At 26.4% G+C, this 26649-nt stretch overlaps 5 protein-coding genes across 5 annotated transcripts; all 5 read right to left on the bottom strand.

Annotated features, from left to right (window-relative positions):
• Window positions 1–99: 99 nt before the first annotated feature.
• On the bottom strand, window positions 100–4773 carry OCT59_015548 (uncharacterized protein; the record flags this gene model as incomplete). Its single annotated transcript, XM_025315544.2, has 10 exons — window positions 4534–4773; window positions 3551–4432; window positions 3357–3486; window positions 2179–3289; window positions 1833–2088; window positions 1640–1768; window positions 671–1557; window positions 571–595; window positions 388–487; window positions 100–277 (listed from the first exon to the last, which is right to left on the bottom strand). The coding sequence occupies exons 1-10, from the start codon at window positions 4709–4711 to the stop codon at window positions 100–102; spliced, it is 3876 nt and encodes a 1291-aa protein (XP_025182514.2). The 5' UTR covers window positions 4712–4773.
• A 2687-nt stretch (window positions 4774–7460) lies between these two features.
• On the bottom strand, window positions 7461–8965 carry OCT59_015547 (uncharacterized protein; the record flags this gene model as incomplete). Its single annotated transcript, XM_066140090.1, has 2 exons — window positions 7461–8628; window positions 8712–8965. The coding sequence occupies 2 exons, from the start codon at window positions 8963–8965 to the stop codon at window positions 7461–7463; spliced, it is 1422 nt and encodes a 473-aa protein (XP_066002905.1).
• A 2003-nt stretch (window positions 8966–10968) lies between these two features.
• On the bottom strand, window positions 10969–11473 carry OCT59_015546 (uncharacterized protein; the record flags this gene model as incomplete). Its single annotated transcript, XM_066140089.1, has 3 exons — window positions 10969–11201; window positions 11292–11371; window positions 11448–11473. 3 exons carry the CDS (start codon window positions 11471–11473, stop codon window positions 10969–10971), a joined length of 339 nt encoding a protein of 112 aa, XP_066002904.1.
• A 1595-nt stretch (window positions 11474–13068) lies between these two features.
• Window positions 13069–14296, bottom strand: OCT59_015545 (uncharacterized protein; the record flags this gene model as incomplete). The annotated part of the gene is made up of 5 exons (XM_066140087.1): window positions 13069–13498; window positions 13576–13639; window positions 13750–13810; window positions 13883–14196; window positions 14260–14296. 5 exons carry the CDS (start codon window positions 14294–14296, stop codon window positions 13069–13071), a joined length of 906 nt encoding a protein of 301 aa, XP_066002903.1.
• A 4357-nt stretch (window positions 14297–18653) lies between these two features.
• Window positions 18654–24189, bottom strand: OCT59_015544 (uncharacterized protein; the record flags this gene model as incomplete). Its single annotated transcript, XM_066140086.1, has 11 exons — window positions 18654–19155; window positions 19232–19537; window positions 19637–19736; window positions 19818–19842; window positions 19918–20789; window positions 20872–21000; window positions 21065–21377; window positions 21462–22611; window positions 22685–22814; window positions 22891–23955; window positions 24057–24189. The coding sequence occupies 11 exons, from the start codon at window positions 24187–24189 to the stop codon at window positions 18654–18656; spliced, it is 4725 nt and encodes a 1574-aa protein (XP_066002902.1).
• Between the last annotated feature and the right edge of the window lie 2460 nt (window positions 24190–26649).

Raw genomic sequence — 26649 nt, 5'->3', positions numbered from 1 at the left:
AAGATATTTTGTAGTATGATTACAAGGAATATACTAGCAATCAAGGTAAAAAAGTCAACAGCCCAATTACTAAAATTATCTCTTTGAACCCAATTACCACTAATCCAAAACCATTGCTGTATTAAAAGTTGAAAATGGATTATCATCACTAGATTTGGGATCAAAATCAGATTTAAGATCAATATTAAGTGTCTCATTTGTTAATGAATTTGTAGCAACCCCACTATATGTAGATTCTTTAATTTTTATATTTATAGGATCTCTAAGTAGAATGAACCTATATATATTATAAAATAAAGAAAAATAAATTATATTAATTATATTGAAATTTTTGAAATCCGAAAAGAAATCAATAAATTAGAAAATAATGAGAAAACATTTAAATACATTGTGTGTGCAAATGCAATTATCACAGCTAACATAAACCAAAGAAATGGAATTATTGCTTCGAAAATAATTACGACATAATAAATATAAATTCCAATATCTAATGTATAATGGAAGAAAAAATATAATAATTAATAATTAGTTTAGAAAAAATAATAATTAAATAAAATGTATTATTTTTACCTGATCTTAAACGGAGAAATAATATCTAAAATTATTAAAATTGGTTAATTAATGTTACATAAAAAAGATTTATATATTTATTTTTAAACAAAAAACTTACAAATTGAATCCAAATTAAGAAAATTGAGAATGATATCTCTACAACTAATTTAGAACCAGTTTCTTCACTAATTCCAAAGCCATCAGAAAGTTGAAAATCATAAAGCATTATCGACATTACCGTTACAGGAAGTATAATAGAAATCATATCAACAATATCAAGTAAGTCAAAAAAATATTTTTTAAGTCCACGATAACGAATCTGTTTCACTTCAATAATAAATCGGTAAATTGCCAAATAATAGAATACAATAATTAAAACTAATAAAAAATTTCCATTTACAATAAAACTACGATCCAAATATGCCAAACTAACTAATATAAAACAAATGGCGAAAATGAGAAAACGAAAGCAGAGAGAATACAAGAATATTTTTGCTTTCTGCCAACGAAAATCGATAACTGCTTCAATTGCTGGATTGTCATAAATATCATCATTATTCTCACACAATACCATTCTAGAAAAAGGACTCAACTTATTCGTTTCATTCCATTTGATTTGGTTCCGTCGTGGTATAAGTATAGACGTAAGGCGATTTAAAATGGTTTCAAACAAGTTATAATTTTTTTTGCCCCTTTTAATGTTATTTATAGTAAAACCAGGAAATGGAACAACTCGTAAAGCTAATGGTGATTTTTCAAAGTTTCTATATTCTTTGAATTTGTTTTTTAAATTTTTAAATTTATCCCAAATCCAATTATGATCGTACCACTTAAGTTTAACACATTCATCAGACTTCAACTTAACCATAGGTATCAAAGCTCTAAATTTGGTGTCATTATTGTACCTTTCTAAGTATTCTTTCGGAATAATTTCATCAGGATCTTGACCCAAGAGGTGACCCTGATCTGCAAAACATCTGATAAATAACTTTCTGGCAAAATCGTCTAAGTTTTATGTAAAAAAAAAATATAAATTTCATAAACTTTTTGGATGAAATAAAATTAGAATTAGAAAAGGAAAACGAACCATAATTATATTTAAATAATAAAGGAATTGCCTTAGAAACAGTACACAACCAACCCACACAATTCGTTGGATTTCTAGAATAATATTCTAAAAAATATGCAACAATAATTGCATCTTTAAGTTCACGACCTATAAATAAAATAATGTTACTTTATGTTGCAGTATTATTAATTATAATTAAAGTTAGATTTACCTCTACAATAATAAATTGCTAGTTCCATATTATTTTCTGGCTTTTTTAGCTGTTGATCTCTTTTGCCAAAATCAAAATCATCATCTTTTAAAAAATTTTTTCCCGGCCATGATTTAAATTTTATTAAACGATTACAATCAGCAAGTATTAAATTTTTCATAAGATTATATCGAACATCTAATAATCTGAAATTTTCTGGTTCATATTTAGCAAATCTCCAGATTATATGTTCGATATAGTTAGTCAACCTCTCATGCTTTTTATTAATAAGAAGTGTTAATGAGTGTTAGTAGTATTATTTCTAAAAAAAATAAATAAATAAACTTTAATTAGTAAATTAACTTACTTTATAATTATCCGCATCGATTTTACTTTTATAACGTTTTCTTATATGTTCTAATGCTTTGCAAGCGTGTCTTGCTGCATGAGATTTTTTAATAACATCTTTTCCTTGAATTACTTTTTCTCGTATTTTTACCTTTACACAATTATTTATTATTTCTTGTCTTTTTTTCTCTTTCTCTTCTTCGTTTAGGTCATTATCTTTACTATTAATCTGTTTTAATTCTTTTTCTATACGATCTATATCATCGTCTTCTTCCTTTATTATTTCTTGCTCTGTCATTTTTTTATGTTCTTCTGGTTTTGAACTATAACTTCTTTCAAACCAATAAACCTTTAAATAAAAATCATTTATTTTACTTTTTGATCCATAATTTGGTCCATATTCAAACTTTTCAATTCTTAATCTCGTTTTCTTTCCTTCTTGCTTTACTGGAATACGATTTGACCATATATATTCAAGAAAGGCTTCTCCTTTATTAGGAAGTTCATCTTCTTTTTTACTATCATCTTTTATTTCATGCCAAATTTGAACGGTTGATCCACCAACAATAAGCTGTAAAGTTTCTGTTTCCGTTCCTTCTTCATTATAATAAATACAATAAGAAGTTCTTTCACAACCGCCCGGTACCCATGGTTCTCTGTCATTAACTATTTGCTTGAAATTTGTTTTTCCATCATAATATATGATATGATTTTTATCATCTTTTCCATTTGGTTGTTTTCCAAAAACATTATTTTTTAATGGATCTGCAACTTTATCCCTTTCGGTTTTTTCCGTTTTCTCTATTTCCTCTTTCAATTTTTTAACTTTTTTAAGAACTGATGAAACATTTCCATTATCATCGATTTGTAAAATATTCCCCGAAGTTATGGCTAAACGAGTGTAAATATCATCTATATTAGCTTTGGTAATTGGAAAATCGTCTAACTCTATTAATTTATGTTTGCCAGTATCATACAGATCCCAAATTATAACTTTAATCATTCCATCCGGACATTCTCCTATAATAAATAATTTTTCATCATTATCAAAAAATTCTAATAAATATATTTTTTTGATTCCATCAAATTTTTTTGATGCAACTTGTAAACCATTCTCCATATAAAACAACCTAAAAAAATTTAAATTAATTAAATTTTACAACGCCAATAAATTAATAAGTGAATCATATAACTTACTTAATAGTATTAACTTGAGTAAAACCAAGTAGTAACCCACTAACTGCAAAAAAATAATGATTATATTCATTTACGATATTTCCAACAAATTTTGCATCAATTTCGTGTTCCATTTTTGCTAGATCATAAACTAGTAAAACATATCATATTAATATATTTTTAGGATTATTACGATGAGATAAATTAATAATTACCTTCAAGCGATTGCGTGCCACTTATATATTTTGTAATCACAAAATATTTATCGTAAATACACGTAAGAAGCCTATTCGTACAATCAGAAAATTCATCAAATGTATACCAATTATCTAATACAAATCTAATAATTTGTGGATATTTAAATTTTTCATTAAAATCTAGAAAATCAAAATTATCATCAAATTTAATACTGTATATTCCACGGAAATTTAATATTATAAATCTTTTTAGTTCAATATCGCTTGATTTTTCATCATTAACATCATTTGATTTTGATTTTTCATCATCATCATCATCACGTGAATATATGAATCTACATATTCCTGAAATTTTATTAGAATAAAACCGAGTTACAGCGGTAAGAATATAATTATCCGCTCCTTCTTTTCGTAGTTCAATACGATAAATAGCAATTCCTTTATTACTTTTATTTGCTGTTCTTATATTTTCATCTTGTAATTTACATTTGTTAGTTGGCTCATATTTCGTTTTATCAAGTTTATTTTTATCATCATTATTCTTCTCTGTTCCTTTCATATCCTCATCAACTTTTATGCGAGATATAGCGAAAAGAATAAAATATTTGTTATCTTTCTTCTTGTGCATATTTGATATATCAAGAGACCATTTATAATTCTTTTTATCTTCTTTTGAATCACTTTTCTTTTCTTTTGTTATCTTTTCATCACTATTTGAAGAACAATCGGTACTATAAAACGTTTCAATAATAAAATCAAAATTTATTTTAAAATAAGCGATTGTCTTATCAATTTTGACGGAATCATCAGATTTATCCTTATTGCTGGAGGGATTCTTTTTCTTGTCGTTTATAAATGGACGATAATCAGTGTTCTGTAATATTTTGATCCGAAGGTTTGCTATTGATTTATTTATTTATTTTAAAACAAAGCAAAAAAAAAATTATCAATTTATATTAAGGGACACATAAATATTTTATTAATAATGAATCTTTATTTACCTGTATCGAATGTAGCAGCAAATTTTCCATCTTGACAAATTTTAATTCGATAATTTTCCTTCTCAGTGATAACATTTTTTCCATAATCTACTTTAGAAGTCGGGTTTTCGTCTTTAAAATAATCTAAAAAAGTATTTTCATGTTGTTTGATAACTTTGATCTCAGAAAGGTCGTTCATGTTTTTGCTTAAAAGTCTTTTTTTTCGAATTATCAATAATATTATTTTATTAGATAAAAGACGGGAAATAAAAACTGCGAAAGTTACTCAATTTATAACATAGAAGGTGACCCGAGCAATAAAAGATCGGCCTCTTCAGACGTAATGCCGTTCTGGCATTATCCAAAAAAGGAAGAATCCACACGTTATTTTGCTATACAAATTTGCCTTTTTGATTATTGTATTGATCGGGGTCCTAACACAGAAAATAATTATTACTTTTATGAATGACCAATTAAATATTTTTCATTGAAAATTCTAAATCAGTAAACTAAGAACTTGTGAGCTAACCATATAGTGAGTGATGACAATGCAAGATTACATACATACAATATACAAAAAATAGAAAATTAATTCGCTTTATTCCTATTTTGTAAATATTGACTAATGTACTTTGAGGCTAAAACCAGCCATGATTAGCACCGAGACTATTTTGGTAAAAAAAATTTTCTGCACGAATTCCATCCACTGAAAAAACGTGGAAAAATATACAGTACTAAAACTTTTTTTTTTTAAAAAAAAAAAGAAAAAAAAAGGTACGAAAATAAAACAAATATTCAACATTATTTGAAACAAAGCCTTTTTTCCATTTTCTTTTTATCAAAAAAAAAAAAAAATTTTTCGAAAATTACATTACCATTGTAATAATGATAACCGTTTATGCATAAAATTTATTTTAAAATATTGACTTATTATTAAAATTTAACAATTTTTGGTTTAGATACTTATTTAAGAATGAATTCCTAATAACCTAAATCTAATTAGGTTAAAGCAATTAACATGAGTCAACTCAGCCAAGTTGGTTTATGATTAATTTGGTTAGTCGATCTTATTTAGCCGGATATTTCGGGATTTAAAGGTTTTGTTCTTTCAACAATAATGTTTTTTCTAATTAGTTAAATATTACGTTATTTGCTAATAGACTAAACTAATTCCAACTTTATTTTTTTTATATTCTGTAGTACATTCTATTTTGTGTGATGACGTATTTTATTGGACAGGTTCAAATTCCCCAAAAAAAAGAATTAAAGAAAAACAGAGCATTAAATATATAACGCCCACGAAACATAGCATATAATAAATATAGCAATTTTATAAAATACAATTTAAATTTATATTAATAATTATCTTTATTTTTACAATTGAGAGAAATGTAATGTTGGTTTATTTTAAGGATCGCTGTGTTTTAAATATTACTACTTTTCTATTTGAACTGTAAGAGATAGTTGATACTTCCTCATATGTATGGTGACTTATCTTGGATTTATAACTCTTAAGTACTTGTTAACACGATCGAAATAATATGTTCTTTTATGATCGGCAGGGCGAATGCCCACCAATTATGTATTTTTTAATTTAACATAAGATTTAAAAATCCAAGAATGTACTAATTTTAATTAATAATGTATGGTTAAAAAATAAATAAATAAAAGTTCATTATAAAATTATAATAACCTCCAACAATCATAAATCTCATAAATCACAATATGCAAAAAATTATTTTTATAAATATTCACTATCTAATTGGAAATCAGCAGCTTCTTTCAATAAAGAAATAATCATAGGGAACGAAGCTCCTAAAAAGTATGTATTCTGATTATTGTCCGGAGCGTAACGAGGGTCATTCTATTGTTATGTACTAGTACAATTATGTCTGTGTACTTTATTATCATATATATAGCCTCATACGCTCATACACATTTATACACAAAAGTTTTCCCAAATCCAATCAATTATAAAGATATCATGAATGTAAAAAACGGTATTATTATTTTTTTTTTTAAAAAAAAAGCTACATATTTAACAAAATAACATAAAATTACTGAGTCAATATAAATGTAATCTCAAACAGAATGAGAAACGAAAAAGAAAAAATAGTTATATCATCTCGACCAGCATATTTATTTCTTGAGCTATGGGTATCGAAAACCTTTTGCTCTTGGTGGTTTGTTTAAATATTTGCTCGACGTTTTCTTGGACAACATGACGCTTACTTTTCCCTATCTTATTAAAGTTTTTAGATAGGAACTTAGATATATCTTTGTAGAAAGTATTTACGAACTCTTTCGGTTAAATAAGGTCCATTTTATATAAGTAATATCTTATAATAAGAAAGTAAATAGTACCCTATTAAAAAAAAGTAGTATTTTGCATGAAGAAGATAAATAGCATTCTATCAAAGAAAAGTAAAATTAAATAGTATTCCATTAAAAGAAGATAATATTTTGTAAATAAAAGGTAAATACAGAAATAGCATTTTATCAATTACTGGAAAGCTTAGTGTTTTAAATTATTTGACCATGATAATAATCCAGATCCTAATAACTGGACTAATATCAGCTAAATGAAGAAAAGGTTAAGGAGTTACAGGATTATTAAGGCAAGAGATGAATTTGGGCTATCGATTTTATAAATTAATAATGGATTTTTTATTCCTATTCCACGTAAGTTTCGCGATTCAACTCATTTTTTAATAAGCGATCATTTATCAAAATAGTTTTAAATTTATGCATCTTTCAAAATCTCTTAAAATCACATCTAACATAAAAGGCACTTTCACCAATATGATTTTTAAATTAAGTAAATGATCAGTTGAAATAAAAATTTATTTCAAGAAAAAGCAACGTCATTTTTTCGCTATAAAGCATTATAAAATGAATAATGTACAGATTTTAAAACCTAGTAATAACATTTATTTATTTTAAAACATTTATTTCAACATTTGAAATACTTCATAATCTTCTATAGACAAATATTCTTCAGTATCTCTTATCTTTTTTTCATAATAATTTTTGCTACAATAAAGTGTAGTATAATCAGTAGATTCATTGGAAGAATATATGAAAATATCATGGCCAAATTGTGGTCCAAAACTAGGACCATAAACTACTGCATGTTTTTTATCTTGTACATTACTAATAATCGAATCTTTAATATCGTTATTTTTAAAAGAAAAAATAAAACTGTCTATAGTTTCACCCCGATCAACAGATGATTTCCATGTTATCGGATTGTATCCACCAATAACCTCCTCTATTCCCTTTATTTTAATAAAAGTAACAGTATTAGGTTTATCATCACATAATTCATGAAATATTTTAGGTGTAAATCCATCCCGACTTCCTCTTAATAATAATTTAAATTTGTATGATTCTTTTAAATATGCAAAATTATTTCTGATATCCATTTTATCAATTTGTCTGGAAATAATTTTAACAATACTCAAATTAGTAACGATTTTTGAATCAATAATTTTCTCAATTTTAATATTTCTAGGAAGTAAAATATTTTCATTTGGTATACTATCAGGATCCATGAACGAGTCTACTAAGTCTTCATAAAGTTGTCGGTTCAAAAGTTTTTGATATGGACGAACTTTTTGTGAGAATTCTTTAGTCGATAAACTATAAAATCTAACTAAAGGTAAACAATGTTCTAAGGTATTTTCCATTTTTTTGAAATCATCATCTGACCAAGTTTTAGGATCTGGAATTAGGGTTGGATTTTTCGCAAGTCCCCATTTTAATACATGTTCCCATACTTCAACCTCTTTCATTTGTAAATCACCCCTTTTAATAAGTGAAATTAAAGATTTTTCAGAAAGTAATGTGAAGTTAAATGACAAAAGTATTTTTTCAGGAGATTGAGCCATTAATTTTGTACAGAAGTTTTGAAGGTCTAATAAATTATTAGATGTTGAACTAATTTGTTGAGTAAATCCAAAATTTTGTACTATCCACTCTGACTTATTTTCAATTAAAAATTTTTGTAAATAATTAATTAGTTCTTGAAGATGAAGGTTATCTGCGGCGGCCAAAATTTTAAGAAAATCTGAAGTGTCATGCTTATTCAACGAAAGAATACCACCATAAATATATCTATATTACAAAAAATTTAATAAAATATTAGAAATAATATATTATCCACAATAATTACAATAATTCATATTAAATTTACTTACTCTAAAATAATTTGAAATATTTCTGGTGAAATATTTGGTAATTTAATATGAGTTAATACGTTATCGTTTTTCTTTTTATTAGAAGCTAAAATTCGTCGTAAATATTGAGAACGGTAACATAAAATATTCATGTGAGCACGAAATATTTTTACGTTAGGATCTTCACCAACTTCAATTGTAATATCATAGTATTCATCATCTTTCAATAATTCAATGTAATTTTGACTTAATTTCGAAAAAAATTGAGCAGACATTTTTTTTTTTAGTTTATTTAAAATTGTGCGTTTTTATAAACAAGCTGCAAGATGACGTTTTACGCTGTACAGGTACAAAAAAAATTTTGCGTCAGGTGACAGCTGACGTGCATCGTTTATCACCATGATTTAAGAGTGATAGATGTTCTCGATAATCGATAAACTAATATTATAATACGATCTATATAATTATAATAATTTATATTGATGACAGCAAGCTTTTTCATGATTATCGTACAAATTACAATCAAACTCCGATATAACGATACGTCGATACCATATGTAGATCATTGAATATTATATCAAATTATCGTTATGCCGATATTTACATGTTCTCTCATATGGTGGGAAAGTAAAATTTTATTATTATATCAAGTTTTATAAATCACAGTCACAGTTACTAATAACAATAAGAGAAAAGTCTATATTGTTATCACAAAGAGTTTGTACAACTAAAAATATTATAAAAAGACCTATTCTTTTAATTTATTTTTCAAATCCCATCCCATCTCTAAACTTTCACAATAAAAATTTCGTTTTAGCTTCTATTCTGCTACTCCCTGGCCAGTTAAAAGAGTATTTAAGTGGAAAGAGAGAAAGGGAGGAAAGGAAGTATGTGAGAGAGAGACGACAAGAGTGGGAAGACAAAAGAAGTATGTAAGAGAGAGACGACAAGAGTGGGAAGAAATTAAAAAAGTAAGAGGAGATTTCTTCTACTTTTCTATGCAATTTTTTTCGTGTTTCTACCACTTCTCCTGTATTTAAAATGGATTCCTTTTTTTCCCCTACTCGCAATAATTTTCAATATTCCTTACACCTCACCTCCGGCTCTTATCATAAATTAAATTTTGGTTAAAAAATTTCGTTCCAGCCTCTATTCTACTTCTCTCTTTCCGATCAAAAGAGTATATAAGTGTAAAGAGAGAAAGGGAGGAAAGGAAGTATATGAGAGAGAGATGACAAGAGTGGAAAGAAAAAAGTTTGAGGAGATCTCTTCTACTTTTCTATGCAAATTTTTTCGTGTTTCTACCACTTCTCCTGTATTTAAAATGGATTCCTTTTCTTTCCCTACATAATACTTTACCCTGAGTCCTTTCCTTTGTAGGTGCAACTTTGGTTCAAAGAACATTACAACTGTCAATTACCTTTATGCAATTTGATAAAGGTGAAAGTAAAACAAGGTAAGAGACCTGTTCCTTACTGATAACACATGCGTCATCTCAGGATACCGAATCATTATAATTTAATGGTTAAATTATAATGAGGGTACCGCAAAATCTTCTCTTACATAGCAGGACCATGATAAGGATCCTCATACGCATACTTTATTGGAGGTTGGAGGAAAGTATGTTAAGTGGGGTGGTTAGTATCTGATTGGCGGTCCCTAATAAGGGTGACGTTAAATTCCTTGATTCCCATTCGTTTTCTTGATAGACTATTTATAAATTACCTTTTTACTAATTGTCGTTACAGTGACCCGTGTTACTCATTCATCGGTACTCTTTAATTTTATAGGACAATAACTAACTGGTAATGTTTAATACACGCAGTGTGTTCTTCATTATAGTAAAGTTGTTCAAGTAAAGTTGTTCAGCTGAGAAACTTAGATAGATAGCTAATATCTGTTCCCTTGGGATGCTGCAGAATTGTTTAAATTTTTTTTTTTTTAAAATTTAAAAAAAAAGTGATTTTTTAATTTTTACTTTTGTTATTCGTTACAATTTTAAAAAATTATGACAATTAGGGTTCTTTATAATTAAATGTATAATAATTTACATTTGAATTAATTTTCATGATCCTTTGCTTGAAATTTGAGATATGTGAAAAAACGTGAAACATGTACACAAAAAAAAAATAGGTTATTTTTCAAAAAATAGCGCATGTATGAACTATTTAACTGATCCAAAATGTAGTGAAATTTATAATAAACGCAAATATTAATAATATTTTCAAACTAGTTATTTATTGCGCTATCAATATCATAAAGTTTGACTTACTATGGCTCATAAATAAATATTTTTGATTATAAAACTGAATAAAACTGCCAAGCTGTTGTTAATATCGAGTTCTGATCCCTGAGGCTTGTAAACGTTTTCATTTTCAATAATAAAGTCGTTATTTATTTCAAAATAAGCGATTGTTTCATCTATTTCAACGGTCCCATCTAATTCTTTTTCTTCACAAATATAAAATGGACGATAATCAGTATTTTGTAAAATTTTAATCCGAAGGCTTACTATTTTATTTTTTTTTAAAAAAAAAAATTAGTATACATATATATGTTCAAATACATAAATTATTTTTAAATAATAAATTAATTTTTTACCCGTATCAAATGTAACAACAAATTTTCCGTCTTGACAAATTGCAATTTGATAATCTTTCTTCTTTTTAGTAATATCTACACTTTTAATTGAACCATTTTCGTGCCCAAGTAAGTTTGAATCACTATGCTCGGTTTGATGAGCTTCAATTTTTATACCGTAATCGGTCAAAGTTTTCGCTCATGTTTACAAAAAAAAATTAAGATAATTCAAGAAAGGAAGTTACTCGAATTTATACAAATCTAATCAATCTAATCTTTTAATAGCTGTGGTAACACAGGTAACACAGAATCTCAAATCGAAGTAAAGTTTTTTAGCTCTTCTAGATCTAATTTTTATTGAAAAATTCTAAATTTGTAAAACCGAGAAACGGTCAAATGTCAATTATGATGTAGATCACATGTGCATGCGTAATTTCTAGGTAATATCATTTGAATTTGTGATACCTTTGACTGCATAATTAAATTCTCGCACGAATTTTATAAAAAAAAAAGAAAGAAAAAATGAATTAAATCAGTTTAAAATCATATCTGTTATTCTTTTATCTAAATAAAAAAAAAAGGAAAAAGAAAAAAATATACGAAAACGAAAAAATACTCTCCCGAAATCTTTATCCAATCATTGAAGTACTATGTTAATAATAAATTTGAAGGTTATGTATTCAGAAACAAACCTTTTGGTTAACATGTTATTGTTTCGCGATTTTTTCTTTTTCGTTAAAACAAAAGATTTTTCGAAACTTACATTATCATTGTAGCAAATAACAATAACTGTTTATCCGAACTCCGTATACTATACTAATATTAGATTAATTAGAAATTTTTATAAATAAAAATTTAATCTTATCTTTAAATAATGATTATCATTTATTGAAAATTAACAGATTGAATTTTAGAATTTTGGATTTTTGGAATAAATTTTATTGAAAATACTGAAAAATGAATGTGTTCATTTAAAAAAATCAAACTAACGGAACGAACGGTCATTATTTTCTTCATACTATCGATTTTTGGTTTAGTAATTTATTTAAATAAAAAGCACAGACAAATTGTCCAGACCTAATTAGGTTAGAACAATTAACTTGTCAAGTCGGGTCTATAGCACAAACAACGATTAATTAATTTAAGGGGTAGATCTTAAAAGCTTATTATTAATTTGGTTAGCTAATCTTATTGAGGCGGATTCGCGGATCATTTTTAGTAATTTTTAATTACAAAAAAAATAATTATTTTTATTTGTTTAACCTACTTTCAACAAACTAATTTTCCTGGGCGTCACATGTTTAGTACCGTAAGTTCGTTCGTAATCAAAGTATTCAAATGAGAAATTTTTTCTACCGATCGGCGGGCGTTGATTTTTTAATTTCGGCCGGAATTAAGTGATCGACATGAAATATCCTTTTTTGGATTCTTGAGTTTATGTCGATCAACTATAATGTAAGGTACGTAACGTAAAGTGAAAAATTTTTTTTTTTTTAATACAAGTCACGTGAATTATACAGAATCTTGTGGCGCGATCAGCCTACGAACTCATTTTTTTATTTATTCTTTTTTCCATATTAAAAATATTAAATATTCTTAAAGAACTTAAATATGTATGGAATATTATTATTAGACTGATATATATTTTGTTTATAATAAACGTGTTTTTTATAAATTTTATAATATTAATTTTAATACTTCGGTTTAATGAAGCAAGACTTGCAAGACTTGGGTGACTAATAAGAGTCATTTAACAAGTATGGAATATTTTCGCGAATATATAATTAAATTGAATTTTTTACTTTTGTCCAAATCCTCTACCATGACCATAGCTTCTACAACCACATCTGCATTTGCGTCCACATCCACGTCCACAACTTCCATTTGATCTTGAGGATTCCAATAGATTCAGATCAATATTATTAGCATAATTTGTTGCATTATTATGTGGAAGACGGAGATCACAGGTTATATAGTCTAGGGTTTTAACCTCATTTAAAGCTGGTGCATTTGATATATGAAGCTCTTCCTTACATTTCAATATATTAATGATATGAATTTTAATTGCTGACACAATAAGCATCCTGAACGCATCTACTGTGTCTTTATCATCTTCCCACCATGAATCAATTACTTGTGCAATTGGATTTCTAAGGCACTGGAAAATTACCGTATCATCTACATACGACCCTAAGTCTTCAATACTTGATATATCATCTGATATAATACTAAAATATATAATACACTTGTTAGTTAATATTATAATAAAGGAAAAAGAACATAATTACGAAACAAACATATTTACTCATTATTAATAATATAATCTTGACCATATGCTCTAGCCTCAGTATTTAAATATGACCGATAATCTGCATAATAAGTGTTTAATTTAGAAGAAATGATGCTGTTTTACTGGTTTCAGTAAACCCTTGCGCCACTAATTTTACCAGCGTATTGTATGCAGCTGGTGGGAGATTACGTGCTCTTAAAAACATTATTTTTGCTTCATTTACTAGTATTGCTAACATTTCTGGTGTGGCCTACAAAAAATAATAAATTAATTTAATATTATAACATATAAAATATGACTCACACAGTAAATATATTCATACATGGTTAATTGAATTATCCAAATTAGTGGATTTATTCAAATTAGTGGGTTTATTCAAATTTGACTGAAATGTTGCTGGACTTGTTTCATAAGAATGTGATGTAGGTTCTTGTTTTATTAAATCAGATGAATAATGCAATACAAATTTTAGTTTATAAGCTAGAGAATTGTGATGAGAATTCTCATCGGAAGTATCATCATCAATAATATGAATAATATCCTTAGGAAAATCGTTAGGGATACTGCCAGGGGTATCATCAGAAGTATTGTCAACATCAGTATCAAGATTGAAGATCTTTGGTTTTTTAAATTTTTCTTACTAATATTAGGATTAGTGTATTTTAATTTATTATTGGAATTTTTTACAGAATTTTTTACGGGATTTTTTGAAGCCGCCAAGGCCAAGTGAGAACATGGAGCAAAATCTTGATTTTTTATTTCAGATATGTAACACAATAAATTATTAGTTACGTTCAAGTTGGAATTCGTAGCAACAGGTTGATTATCAATATTTGACTCAGGTTCGATAATATCATTACCCTTTGCTACAGCTACTTTAATTATTAAAGTTAGGCCGGGCAAAGTTAATTTTTAGATTCTCGTGACATAAAATTTTAAAATTGACACGGTCACCCAGTTTTTTTTTTTCATATGTAAATTTTTTTATATGTATTTTGTATTATATTTTGTATTACAAAAATATATCTTGTATTACACAAACAAAGATAAAATTGTTAAATCTATGTAAATCTATCTTCTGCCACTTTTTATTAAATAAAATCCGATATGCCGATAATAATTGTACATGTTTTGCTTTGTTCTAAAACAGTATTTGAGTGGGAGGGGCTTCCTGTTGATGAGGATATGAATATAAAAGATTTTTTAATGATGTAGTAGTTAATGAATTAAAGATAGAATTATGGGGAAAAAATTGTATTGCATATTTTAGTCCTACAAAAACGGGTGAAATAGAAAAATAGGACTGAGTAACTGATGCATGGGAAACTGTTAAACCGTGCGGATAATATGTAACATTTAAATTACTTGATGACTCTAATAATGAGCCAGCTATGAATACAATCAATGCATTTGAATTAATGAAATCTGCTTCAATGCTTAACTACCTTCCAGAATTTAAATTACCAGCAAAAATTCTTTGGATCAACTATGCATAGATGGAGGTGGCTGGATAGGAAAAGATAATGCAAATAATAATATTAGAAAAAGATTTGTTTCTAATTTAACAAAATCTACGTATATGTTGATATTTGTTCTTATAAAACATTAGATGATAGATACAAAATTCCGGATTTATTTACTAGGTTTTTTGATCAAGCCCATCCTGAAAGATACAAAAAATCAAGAAGATCATTTAATTCAGAAGAATTACAAAGTTATTATAAAATTCCGATAAATTACATTGAATTACCATGGATGGAAAAACCCAAATTTGCTTGGCTTAAAGAACCTATGCTGCTTTATGCAACAAATCTTCTGAATACTTTATTAATCAAAGAGCTATAACTGCAGATAATCAAAATTCGTTAACTCCTATAGTTGATGAAGGAAAAGCAGGATATATAGGAAATATATGGAGGAAAACTGTAATTATTAAAGAGTTTCGCATTCTTATAAAAGCTTTAGAGAAATTGGAATATTGGAAACTTGTTGATATAAACCAATTCTGTCCAGTATCACGAAAATAAGATTTTATATTTACGAAAATAATATGTAACTAAAGTATATGCAATTTTATTATGTTAAGTCACGTGATAAAAAATTTTACTATAAAAAAAAATCCCTGAATTTTTGTAAAACTGACACGGCCAGGTCACGAGAATCTAAAAATTAATTTTGCCCGGCCTTAGATTATTTTCTTTAAAAAAGAATATTCAATTTTAACAAATTTTTATATTATAATTTAAAAATAAATCTAATTGCTAAAAAATAAAAGATAAAAAAAATATTTTCCCAGATTCTTCAATAAAAAGACTAAAATTTGCAGAATTTGGTAATACATTATTTGTTTTGCGACGCTTGGTTATTTGTGAATTATCAACTTTATTTTTTGAGTTTTTTGTGCAATTATTTGAATCTTTTTTTGAACTTTTGAGAGTTTTCAAACATGTGTTTATTCCCATTATGAAAAAGAAAGTTAAAGGATAAAGAAAATATTCAGATTGAAAAAAAAAAAATTGGTCGTCTTTTATGTTGTCATGATAGACTAAATTAGACTATTATTCATCATTGTTTATACTTTTAACTAACTATATTTGCAATTAAAGGCCACTCACTCATCATATAAAAATTGATCATTCTTTTCCCTATATAGAAAATAATCATACTATAGTAAATTATTATATTATTATCCGATGGAAAAGAGTGAATAACATTATTTTTACTTATGGAGGGTAAATGATTGGCTGAAAATAAGCCACGAAGTGGCTTATTCAGCCAATCATTTTCCTGTAATAAGTAAAAATAATGTAATCATTAGTGCCTCGACCCGTATCTGGATCAATCCGGATTGATCTGGATTTTTTTTTTTTGGATATCCGGATTTTCACAGTTTTCATCCAGATTATAAACCGGATGAAAAATATCCGGTTTGACCCGGAATCCGGATGAAATTTTTATTATTTTTTTTTTATTAATAATAATTTTGCTGATCCATAAAGATCTATATCTAAATGATATTATGGCTAATTATTTTTGCACCTAATACCAATTTTTTTATTAAAATTTATTAAATTTATATTTGTTATTAAACTTTTTAATACAGTAAGTTTAAGAAGATTTTTCAATTATAATTTATTTATTGAAGTTTGTATCAGATTTGTTTATTTAAATTTATACATTAACAAATAACAAATAATTTTAGATTTCACATTCAAACGTTCAAAAGAAAAAAAACTTTATATTATTTTTGTTGCAACAAAATAATAATTATTGTTTTAAAATGAAAAATTGTTCAATATTATAAATTTATATAATTATAACAACTTTTTTTAAAAATTAAAACTAGTGTTATGTAATTTGATTCAAATGATTCTTTAATTTTTGAAAGAAGAAACAAATCCTTAAAAAATTGCCTTACTAACCCAACACATCTATTTATAGTAATCTTTAGCTGTATATAAAAATATCTTGTTTAAAATTTCATAATTAGTTAATTTACAAAGAAATGCTAAACAATAGTCTGAGACAATGCTGAAATAATATGAAATTGTTTTAAAGAAAAGTATTTAATGAAATTGGAATTATGTAAATTTCGTGGTTTTGGATAATTTTGGCCAAATTTGTAATTCTGGCCGAAATTAACATCACGTGACACCGGGAAAATAGTTTAGCCACCGGGCAAAAAATTTTTTATCGGCTGGCATGAAAATTTCAATTTGTAATTCTGGCCGGCGTTATGAATTCTGGCCAGAATTATTGCCGATCATTTGTAAATCCAATCCGGTTTCCGGTTTCTATCCGGATTATCTGATCCGGATTCAAAATCCGGGTCAATCCGGATATAATCCGGATTTTTTTTTTTGTGTAATCCGGATGACGGTTTTCATCCGGGTCGAAGCACTAGTAATCATTTTCTATCGGATAAAATTAACTATACCCTAATTATTAGTCATTTTTTAATCGGATTTTTTTTTAAAAATCTTTTTTTTTTTATATAATTAATCATCAGATTTTTTTTTAAAAGACTTTTTTTTATATAATTAACTATACCCTAATTATTAATCATTTTAATCAGATTTTTTTTTTAATCAATTAACTATACCCTAATTATTAATCATTTTTAATCATTTTTTTTTTAATCAGATTTTTTTTTAAAATCTTTTTTTTTTATATAATTAACTATATCCTAATTAAATCATTTTTTAATCAGATTTTTTTTTAAAAAATCATTTTTTTTTTAATCAGATTTTTTTTAAAAAATTTTTTTTTTATTTTTCACGAACATTATAGTATAAAATTCTAAATTTTTTTTTTCACAATCATTTTTCATGAATATTGAATACACTAATCGAAATAGTCCAATTCGGTCAAAATTTCGTACAGGCAGACTCGGATATGCCAATATGGTAAGTTTCTAATCGAATACTTATCTAGTAATTTTTTTAATTTGTTTTTTAAATTTTTTCTTTTTATTTTGTAGGTATCCAGTTCCTTCACCATTAGACTTTTTAGTTGGATTTCTTGACGTTGGACGCCACTTGGACAGTACCTTGCTGTAAATCAATGTCTTGGAATGAATCGGTAATTTTGAAGCGAATCTTTGCTTCAAAACTTTTAAAATTTATTTTATCCTTTTTTTTAATTTAAGAAACGAACTAATATTTCTTTTTTATTGTTTATTTTGTAGGAAGCCGGCTTGGTCACAAAACCGGACTTTACGGTAAGAAACGGAAGGGTGATTTATTTTCATTTTATTTTTAAGAAAAACTAACATTTTTTTGTTATTTTTTTTTGTAGGGCGAGTAGGAGTACGCCAGCTTAAACATGAAACCGGACTTTAAGGTAAGAAACGGGTAGCGTTCATTTGATTAAAATCAATAATAGTTACTGCGAAGGACTTAAATATTTATGAAGATGGATAAATAAAAAGCAAAAAATTATCACTTCATTTGTAATCAAACCAATAAAATAAAAAATAAATACTACATATAAATTTGGAAAATTAAAATATTTTTTATAACGATTATTAACTGTTAACTTTACTACTTCAATATTAATACAGTAATTGAGAAGTTTTAAATTTCAAATAAAATTTACAAATCTTTTTTCTTCAATTCCTCTAATATATCATGCAATTTTTCAACCTTAACTTTTAAACACTTTTTCTTAGCTCTAACATCAATTTTATCAATTTTTTCAATTGAATTATCACCTTTAAATATTTTAATCAAATTATCAATATCTACATTCAATTCATTACCAATAAATAATAATTCTTCGATTACCAATTTAATATTATCATCACATTCATCATATTTTAAATGCGAATGCTCATCATAATCCTTTTCTTTAAAAATAACGCTTGTTGATGTTACTTCAAAATCATAACCTTCATAAATAACACATTGTTCACCTTTTATCTTATTATCCCATTCTTCAAAATTTTTAGATTGACTAAAGTAATATATATGTTTTGGTTCAGGTTTAGGTTTCGAAAAATAAGGTTTGTATAATGCTTCATAATCTACTATATGATTTGCTTGATATCTCAATAATCTTTGTTTACCTTTAGTACCTGCTGTAGAATATACACCACTAAATAAAGCAAAAAAATAATAAAGTGAATTATATAATAGATTATGTTTACAAAATTGGTAAAAAAATTACTTACTTCATAAAAGCAATCAAGATGTTCTGTAAAATGGTTACAAGGAATATACTAGCAATCAAGGCAAAAAAATCAATGGCCCAAAAATCAAATTGTCCTCTTTGAACCCAATTACCAGTAATCCAAAAATATGCAGCTTCTATTGATGTAAAAAAAGCTGAAAATGGATTATCTTTAGATGTGGGATCAAAATCGGATTTAAATTTAATATCAAGTATCTCATTAGTTAATAAATTTGTAGCAATTCCACTATATGTAGATTCTTTGATTTTTATGTTTGTGTTTTTAGGGTCTCTAAGTAGAATAAACCTATATATATATATTATATAAAATAAAGAAAATTAATCATATTGAAAATTTGAAAAAAAAATAATAAATCAAAAAAATAATAAAAAACATTTTAAATACATTGTGTGTGCAAATGCAATTATCACAGCTAACATAAACCAAAAGAATGGAATTATGGCTTCGAAAATAATCATGACATAATAAATATAAATTCCAATATCTGATGTATAATAGAAAAGAATATATTAATTCATAATTCGTTGTGAAGAAATAATAATTAAATAAAATGTATTCTTTTTACCTGATTTTAAACGGAGAAATAAAATCTAAAGTTATTTAAATTGGTTGATTAACTTTTACATAGAAATAAAAAGAAATATTTATTCATGAAGAAAACTTACAAATTTAATCCAAATTAAGAAAATTGAGAATGATATCCCCACAACTAAACTAGGATCAGTTTCCTTAACACTTTCAAAACCATTAGAAAGTTGAAAATCGTTATTCATTATCGACATTACCGAAAAAGAAAGTATAATAGAAATTATATCAAAAATGGTAAGTAAGTCAAGAAAATATTTTTTGGGACTACGATAGATCAACTGAAAAATTTCAGTCAAAATTTGATAAATTGCCAAATAATAGAATATAATAATTAATACAAGTAGAAAATATCCATTTATAATATTTCCACGAGTCAAATATGCCCAACTAATTAATATAAAACAAGTGGCAAAAATAAGAAAACGAAGGAAGAGTGAATACATAAAATATTTTGCTTTATGCCAGCGAAAATCGATAACTGCTTCAATTGCTGGATTGTCATAAATATCATCATTATTCTCATGTAATATCATCTTAGAAAAAGGGCTTAACTTAAACTTTTCATCATGACTAATCCTGTACCTTGGTGGTATAATTAAGAATACAAAAACTTCAATAAAAAATATTGAATAATGTGATTCTGAAATTCTGTTCGCAGTAAAACAGGGAAAAGGAACCATTTGTAAAACTATTGGTGATTTCTCGAAGTTTCTACTTTTTTTGAATTCATTTTTGTAATATCTAAATTGGCTCCAAATCCCATTATCGTACCACTTAGACTTATCAGACTTCAGTTCAACTTCAGGTGCAAAAGCTCTAAATTTGGTGTCATTATTGTAACTTTCTAAGTATTCTTTCGGAATAATTTCATCAGAATCTTGAACTGAGGGATCACCGAGAATACCCTGATCTGCAAAACATCTGATAAATAACTTTCTGGCAAAATCGTCTAAGTTTCATGTAAAAAAAAAATATAAATTTCATAAACTTTTTGGACGAAATAAAATTAGAATTAGAAAAGGAAAACGAACCATAATTATATTTAAATAATAAAGGAATTGCCTTAGAAACAGTACACAACCAGCCCACACAATTTGTTGGATTTCTAGAATAATATTCCAAAAGATATGCAACAATGATCGCATCTTTAAGCTCACGACCTATAAATAAAATAATGTTATTTTGATTGTAATCAATATTATTGCGTCATAAAGTTAGATTTACCTCTACAATGATAAATTGCTAACTCCATATTATTTTCTAGCATGAATTTGTCATCATCGCTTTTGTCAAGGTCATCACCTTTTAAAAACTTTTTTTCTGGCCATGATTTATTACTTGGTACATGTCTGTAATCAATTTTATTTTCAGAGGTTTCTCCATATTCAAATAATATAAATTTTACCAAACGATCACAGTCACCAATTATTAAATTTTTCATAAGATTATATCGAACATCTAATAATCTGAAATTTTCTGGTTCATACTTAGCAAATCTCCAGACTATATGTTCGACGTAGTTAATCATCTCCTCATACTTTAATTAAAAGAATTATTAATTACATTATTTCCCCAAACAAATAAATTAAATTTAATAAATTCATTTTTTTATACAACTTACTTTATAATTATTTTTATTATTTTTATAACGCTTTTTCATATGTACTAACGCTTTGCAAGCATGTTTTACTGTATGAAATTTTTCTATAACATCCTTTCGTCGAATTACTTTTTCACATCTTTTTATCTTTTCACTATTATTTATTATATCTTTTATATCTTGTTTTTTTTTCACTTTTTCCGTTTCGTTTATATTATTGTTTTCATCGATATCTTTTAAATCTTTTTCTATTTTATTTATTTCATCATCTTCTTCCTTTATTATGTTTATTATGTCACGCTCTTTCTTTTTTGCATGTCCTTTCTTTTTTGTATTCTCCTCATCATCTTTTCTTTCATACCAATAAACATTCAATTGAAAATCATCCACTTTATTATGTAATCCATCAGATTCAAACATTTCAATTCGCAACTTTGTTTGGTCCCTTTCTTGATTTACTGGAATATTATTTGACCATATATATTCAAGGAATGGTTCTCCTTTGTTAAGAAGTTTATCTTTTTTTATACTATCATCTTTTTTTATACTATCATCTTTTTTAATACTATCATCTTTTTTTATACTATCATCACTGATCAGACGCCAAATTTGAACCGTGGATCTACCAACAGTAAGTTGTAAAGTTTCTGATCTTGTTTCCTCTTTGTTACAATAAAGGCAATAGAGAATAGGATTAAAACTTAATATCCATGGTTCTGTGCCACTACTATTCACACGACAGGCGGTACGTGGAATCCTCTTTTTTTCATTCTCCACATCTTTTGGTTTTAACTTTTTAGCATTTGCAAGAACAGATGAAACATTTCCATGATCATTGATATATAAAATATTTCCTGAAGTTCGTGCTAAACGAGGATAAATATTCTCTCTATTGGTTTTAGTAAATGAAAAATCGTCTAACTTCATCAATTCATATTTGCCGGTATCATATAGATCCCAAATTATAAACTTCAGCAGCACTTTATTGTCGCCTTTTTCCTGATTTTTGTCGCTTTCCTGATCTTTGTCGCTTTCCAGATCTTCACCCTTTTTCAGACTTCCTATTATAAGTAGTTTTTCATCGCTTTCAATAAATTCCAATAAATGTATTTTTTTTATTTCTTTAAATTTTTTTGATACGATTTGCAAGCCATTTTCTATATGAAACAATCTAATAAATTTGAATTATTAATAGTGTGAAATTATTTGTTATTTAAAAATCATTAACGGATAATATAACTTACTTAATAGTATCAACCTGAGCAAAGCAAAGTTGTAACCTACTAACTGAAAAGGTATAATTATCGTATTGTTTTACGATATTTTCAACAAGTGTTGCGTCAATTTCATGTTCCATTTTTGCCAGATTGTAAACTAGAAAAATTATATTATATTATATTTTTAACATCATTACAATGTAATAATAAATAAACAATATTAAGTTAATTACCTTCAAGCGATTGCACGTCATATTTATAACGTGTGATCAAAAAATATTTATTGTAAATACATGAAAGAATTCTATTCATGCAACTATTACGACCTATATAATAATTATCTAATTCATTTCTAATATTTTGTGGATATTGAAAAATTTCTGCATTTAATTTTAAAAAATGATCAAAATGATCATTAAATTCAAACCCATGTATCCCATGGTAATTTAATACTATAAATCTTTCTAGGTTGGTATCACGTGATTTGTCTTTGTCTTTTTCATTTTCACTTGATTTTTTATTACATATTTCCATAAATCTTTTTAGGATGGTATCACGTGATTCATCGTCTTCGTCTTCATAATCTTCACTTGCTTTACTTGAATATATGAATTTACATATTCCAGAAATTTCATCAGAATAATAATAATCAGTCACAGCGGTAATATGAATTTTCTTCTCTACATTTTCTATTTTCTCAGAATCTTTTTCATTTTCTTCACTTTCATGCTCTTCTTTTTGATTTAATTCAATACGATAAATAGCGATTCCTTTTTTACTTTCATCTCTACTGGAATCTGGTGATATATTCACTATATATTCATTTCCATTGGGTGGTGAAGGGTATACCTTTTCACTAGGTTGCACTTTTTTATAATTGGATTTTTCATTGTCATCTTTTTCCTTCTCGATTTCTCCTTTCATATCCTCGTTAACGTTAATGCGAGACAAGGCGATAAGAATAAAATGTTTGCTTTCTTGTTGGGGGTTCAATTTCTCCTTCTCCTGATAGCATCTATCATTCATTTTGTACATATTTGATATATCAAAAGACCACCTAAATCCATCACTTTTTGTTGTGTTTCCATCACTTTTTGAAGGACTAACGTTGCTGTGATCAAATGAAGGAGGATCATGGTCATAAAACTTGTTAATAGTTAAGTCTTCGTTTATTTTAAAACAAGCGATTGTTTTATTAATCTCGATGGGTTTAAATTCGTTCTCATTTCCAAAATTATCCTTTTTCTTATTTAATGGACGATAATCAGGGTTCTGTAGTATTTCTATCCGAAGATTTACTATTCAATTTTTTTTTTTTAAAAAAAAGAAAATGATTTATCGATATATGTTTAGAGTTCGCATAATTAATTACTAATAATGAAATTCATATGTTTTTTACCTGTATCGAATATAGCAACATATTTTCCATCTTGACAAATTACAATTTGACGATCTGAAATGTTATCAACTTTTTTATCTGGATCTTTCTTCGACGAAATGTTATCATCTTTTTCATAATCGATATCGTCCATATCTTTCGTAAAAAGTTTTTTGTTAAATAAATATAATTATGTATTTTTGATAATTCGAGAAAAAAGATGAAGAAAGCTAAATCCGTAAAAGCACTCAATTTATTTTAAAAAAAAAAATCTAATCTTTAATATCTGCAGTAACACAAAAGGACCCGAGAAATATACAAAAGATTGGTCACTCATATATGAAGATTATCCGTATTGTTATTGTTACCTTTTTATGTATTGCTCAATCAGAAAATGATTGATTATTACTTTTGTGTAAATTTATTGAAAAATTCTAAATCAGTAAACTAAGACTATCATGATAACGCAAGATTACATATACTGTACAATTGTAACATATTTTCTTTATTTATAGATAATCACTTTTTTCCTATTTGGTAAATGTTAATGAATGGAATTTGGAATTTTGTGAGAAATTAGCCACCGAGACAATTTTAGTGAAAATAATAAAAAAACCTAAAATAAAGCAAACATTCAATTTTATTCAATGATTAAAATTTGAAACAGTGTAAGATTAGTTATCTTATAAACAAGCCTTTTACAAGAATGAAAATATTATGAAATTCAGACAAGGAAGCACATTTTCTTGTTAATTGTCATTGAATTTACTATTAAAATTTCAATTTCATGTGGGTTCTTACATAATTAACGATTTAATAAAGAATTTTCGAAAATTACATTATCATTGTTGTTACAATGAAAGATAACCGTTTATGCATAAATTTATTCCCGAACTCCGTTGACAATACTAAAAAATTTGATATTTGGAATTAAGTTTCATTAGATATTTCTCATTTGGATATCGTATGATTGAGTTATTATTAATTTGGTTAGTCGATCAGTCGATCGATCTTATTGAGGCTGGTTTTGCGTATATATATATTTTAAACATTTTTCCTATTTGGTAAGTGTTAATGAATAGAATTTGAAATTTGAGAGAAATTAGCCGACGTGACAATTTTGGTGTTGAAACACTGTAAGGTTAGTTATCTTAGAAACAAGCCTTTTACAGAAAATGAAAATATTATGAAATTCAGACACAGGAAGCGAATTTCTTGTTATTGACATTGAATTTACTACTAAAATTTCAATTTCATGTAATTAAAGATTTTAATTTTTTTTTTTCGAAAATTACATTATAATTATTGTTAATAAAGATAACCGTTTATGCATAAATTTATTCCCGAATCCGTTGATAATACTAAAAATGAATTTTTAGTTAAATAATATAAGCCTTTTAAATAGTGATTATTATTCGTTAAAAATTGAATTCTAGAATTTTAGAATTTTGGAATTAATTTCATTAGATATTCCTCATTTATAATCACAATAACAATTTTGGTTTAGTCGATCTTATTGAGCGGATGTCGCGGATATTACAAATATCGCGGATATTTTTTTTTAACAATTTTTAATGGTTCTTATTGTTCTTTCAACATTAGTGTATTTCCTGATTAAGGTTCGATGTAATACGTTTTCCGAGTGTCACATATTTGGTGGATACATTTTTTTTTAATTAAGTTTATTTCGATGAGAATTTGATAATGATCGGCAGGGCGAAATTTATGTCGATCATCATAAGGTCAGCGTTAAGAAGATTTACCATTGTAACCAATAATTTTATAATTAAAATTCTACCCCACGTGACGGTGATATTTAAAGGGACGTGAAAAAAATAATTTTAGGAGGCAATAAAAAACTGTCCCTCAGATAAATATAACCAGTGAAAACGCAGTAGGGTGATGAATATTTTAGGTCACGTGGGGTAGAAAATTTGTTGGTGTTACTGGGGAAGATATGAGGTGATGCCAAATATCTCTATACAGCAAATTATTAATGAAAGTTTAAATCATATTTTATACAAATAAATTTTATTTACACAACGAACTTAAGAAAATAATATTACTTTATGAGTTTTAGGGAAATTACAGTTTATTGCGTGCAGAATTCGGAATAGGTACATTGGAGTTTTATATTTCGTGGTCCGCTTTTCTTTAATTCTTTTTTTTTGGGGGAATTTAAAACTGTTTAAGCAATCTTATTTCTTAAAGTATATTATCATAATCGTCATAATCTAATTTGGAAATTGGCTTCTTTCAATCAATTTGCAATAAATCATATGGGACGAAAGCCTCCTAAAAAGAATGTTAATATCCGGTATGTGGTTGATCAGTTACTGTAATTCAGCGCAACTCTAAATTAATAATAAAAATAACTGAATTATTTTAGTATTATAATTAAATAAAAGAAAAGATACTTACTAATTTTAACTCTGAAAAAAAAATACTTTTTTTTTATAATATAAAATAAATAACCAAAAAAAAACTCATTCTTAATTTTCATTTTTATTATTATTATTTTTGGACGAAATTCTTAAAATAATTGTATCAGTTAATTAATGTAAAATCACTATAGCGCTGCTGCTTCACCCATGTATGATATTCAAACTCATCC

Source organism: Rhizophagus irregularis, chromosome 23 (genome assembly GCF_026210795.1).
Source record: "Rhizophagus irregularis chromosome 23, complete sequence".
NCBI lineage: Eukaryota > Fungi > Glomeromycota > Glomeromycetes > Glomerales > Glomeraceae > Rhizophagus > Rhizophagus irregularis.
The sequence above is the reverse complement of the archived record's forward strand: the minus strand, read 5'-3'. Positions and strand labels throughout refer to the sequence as shown.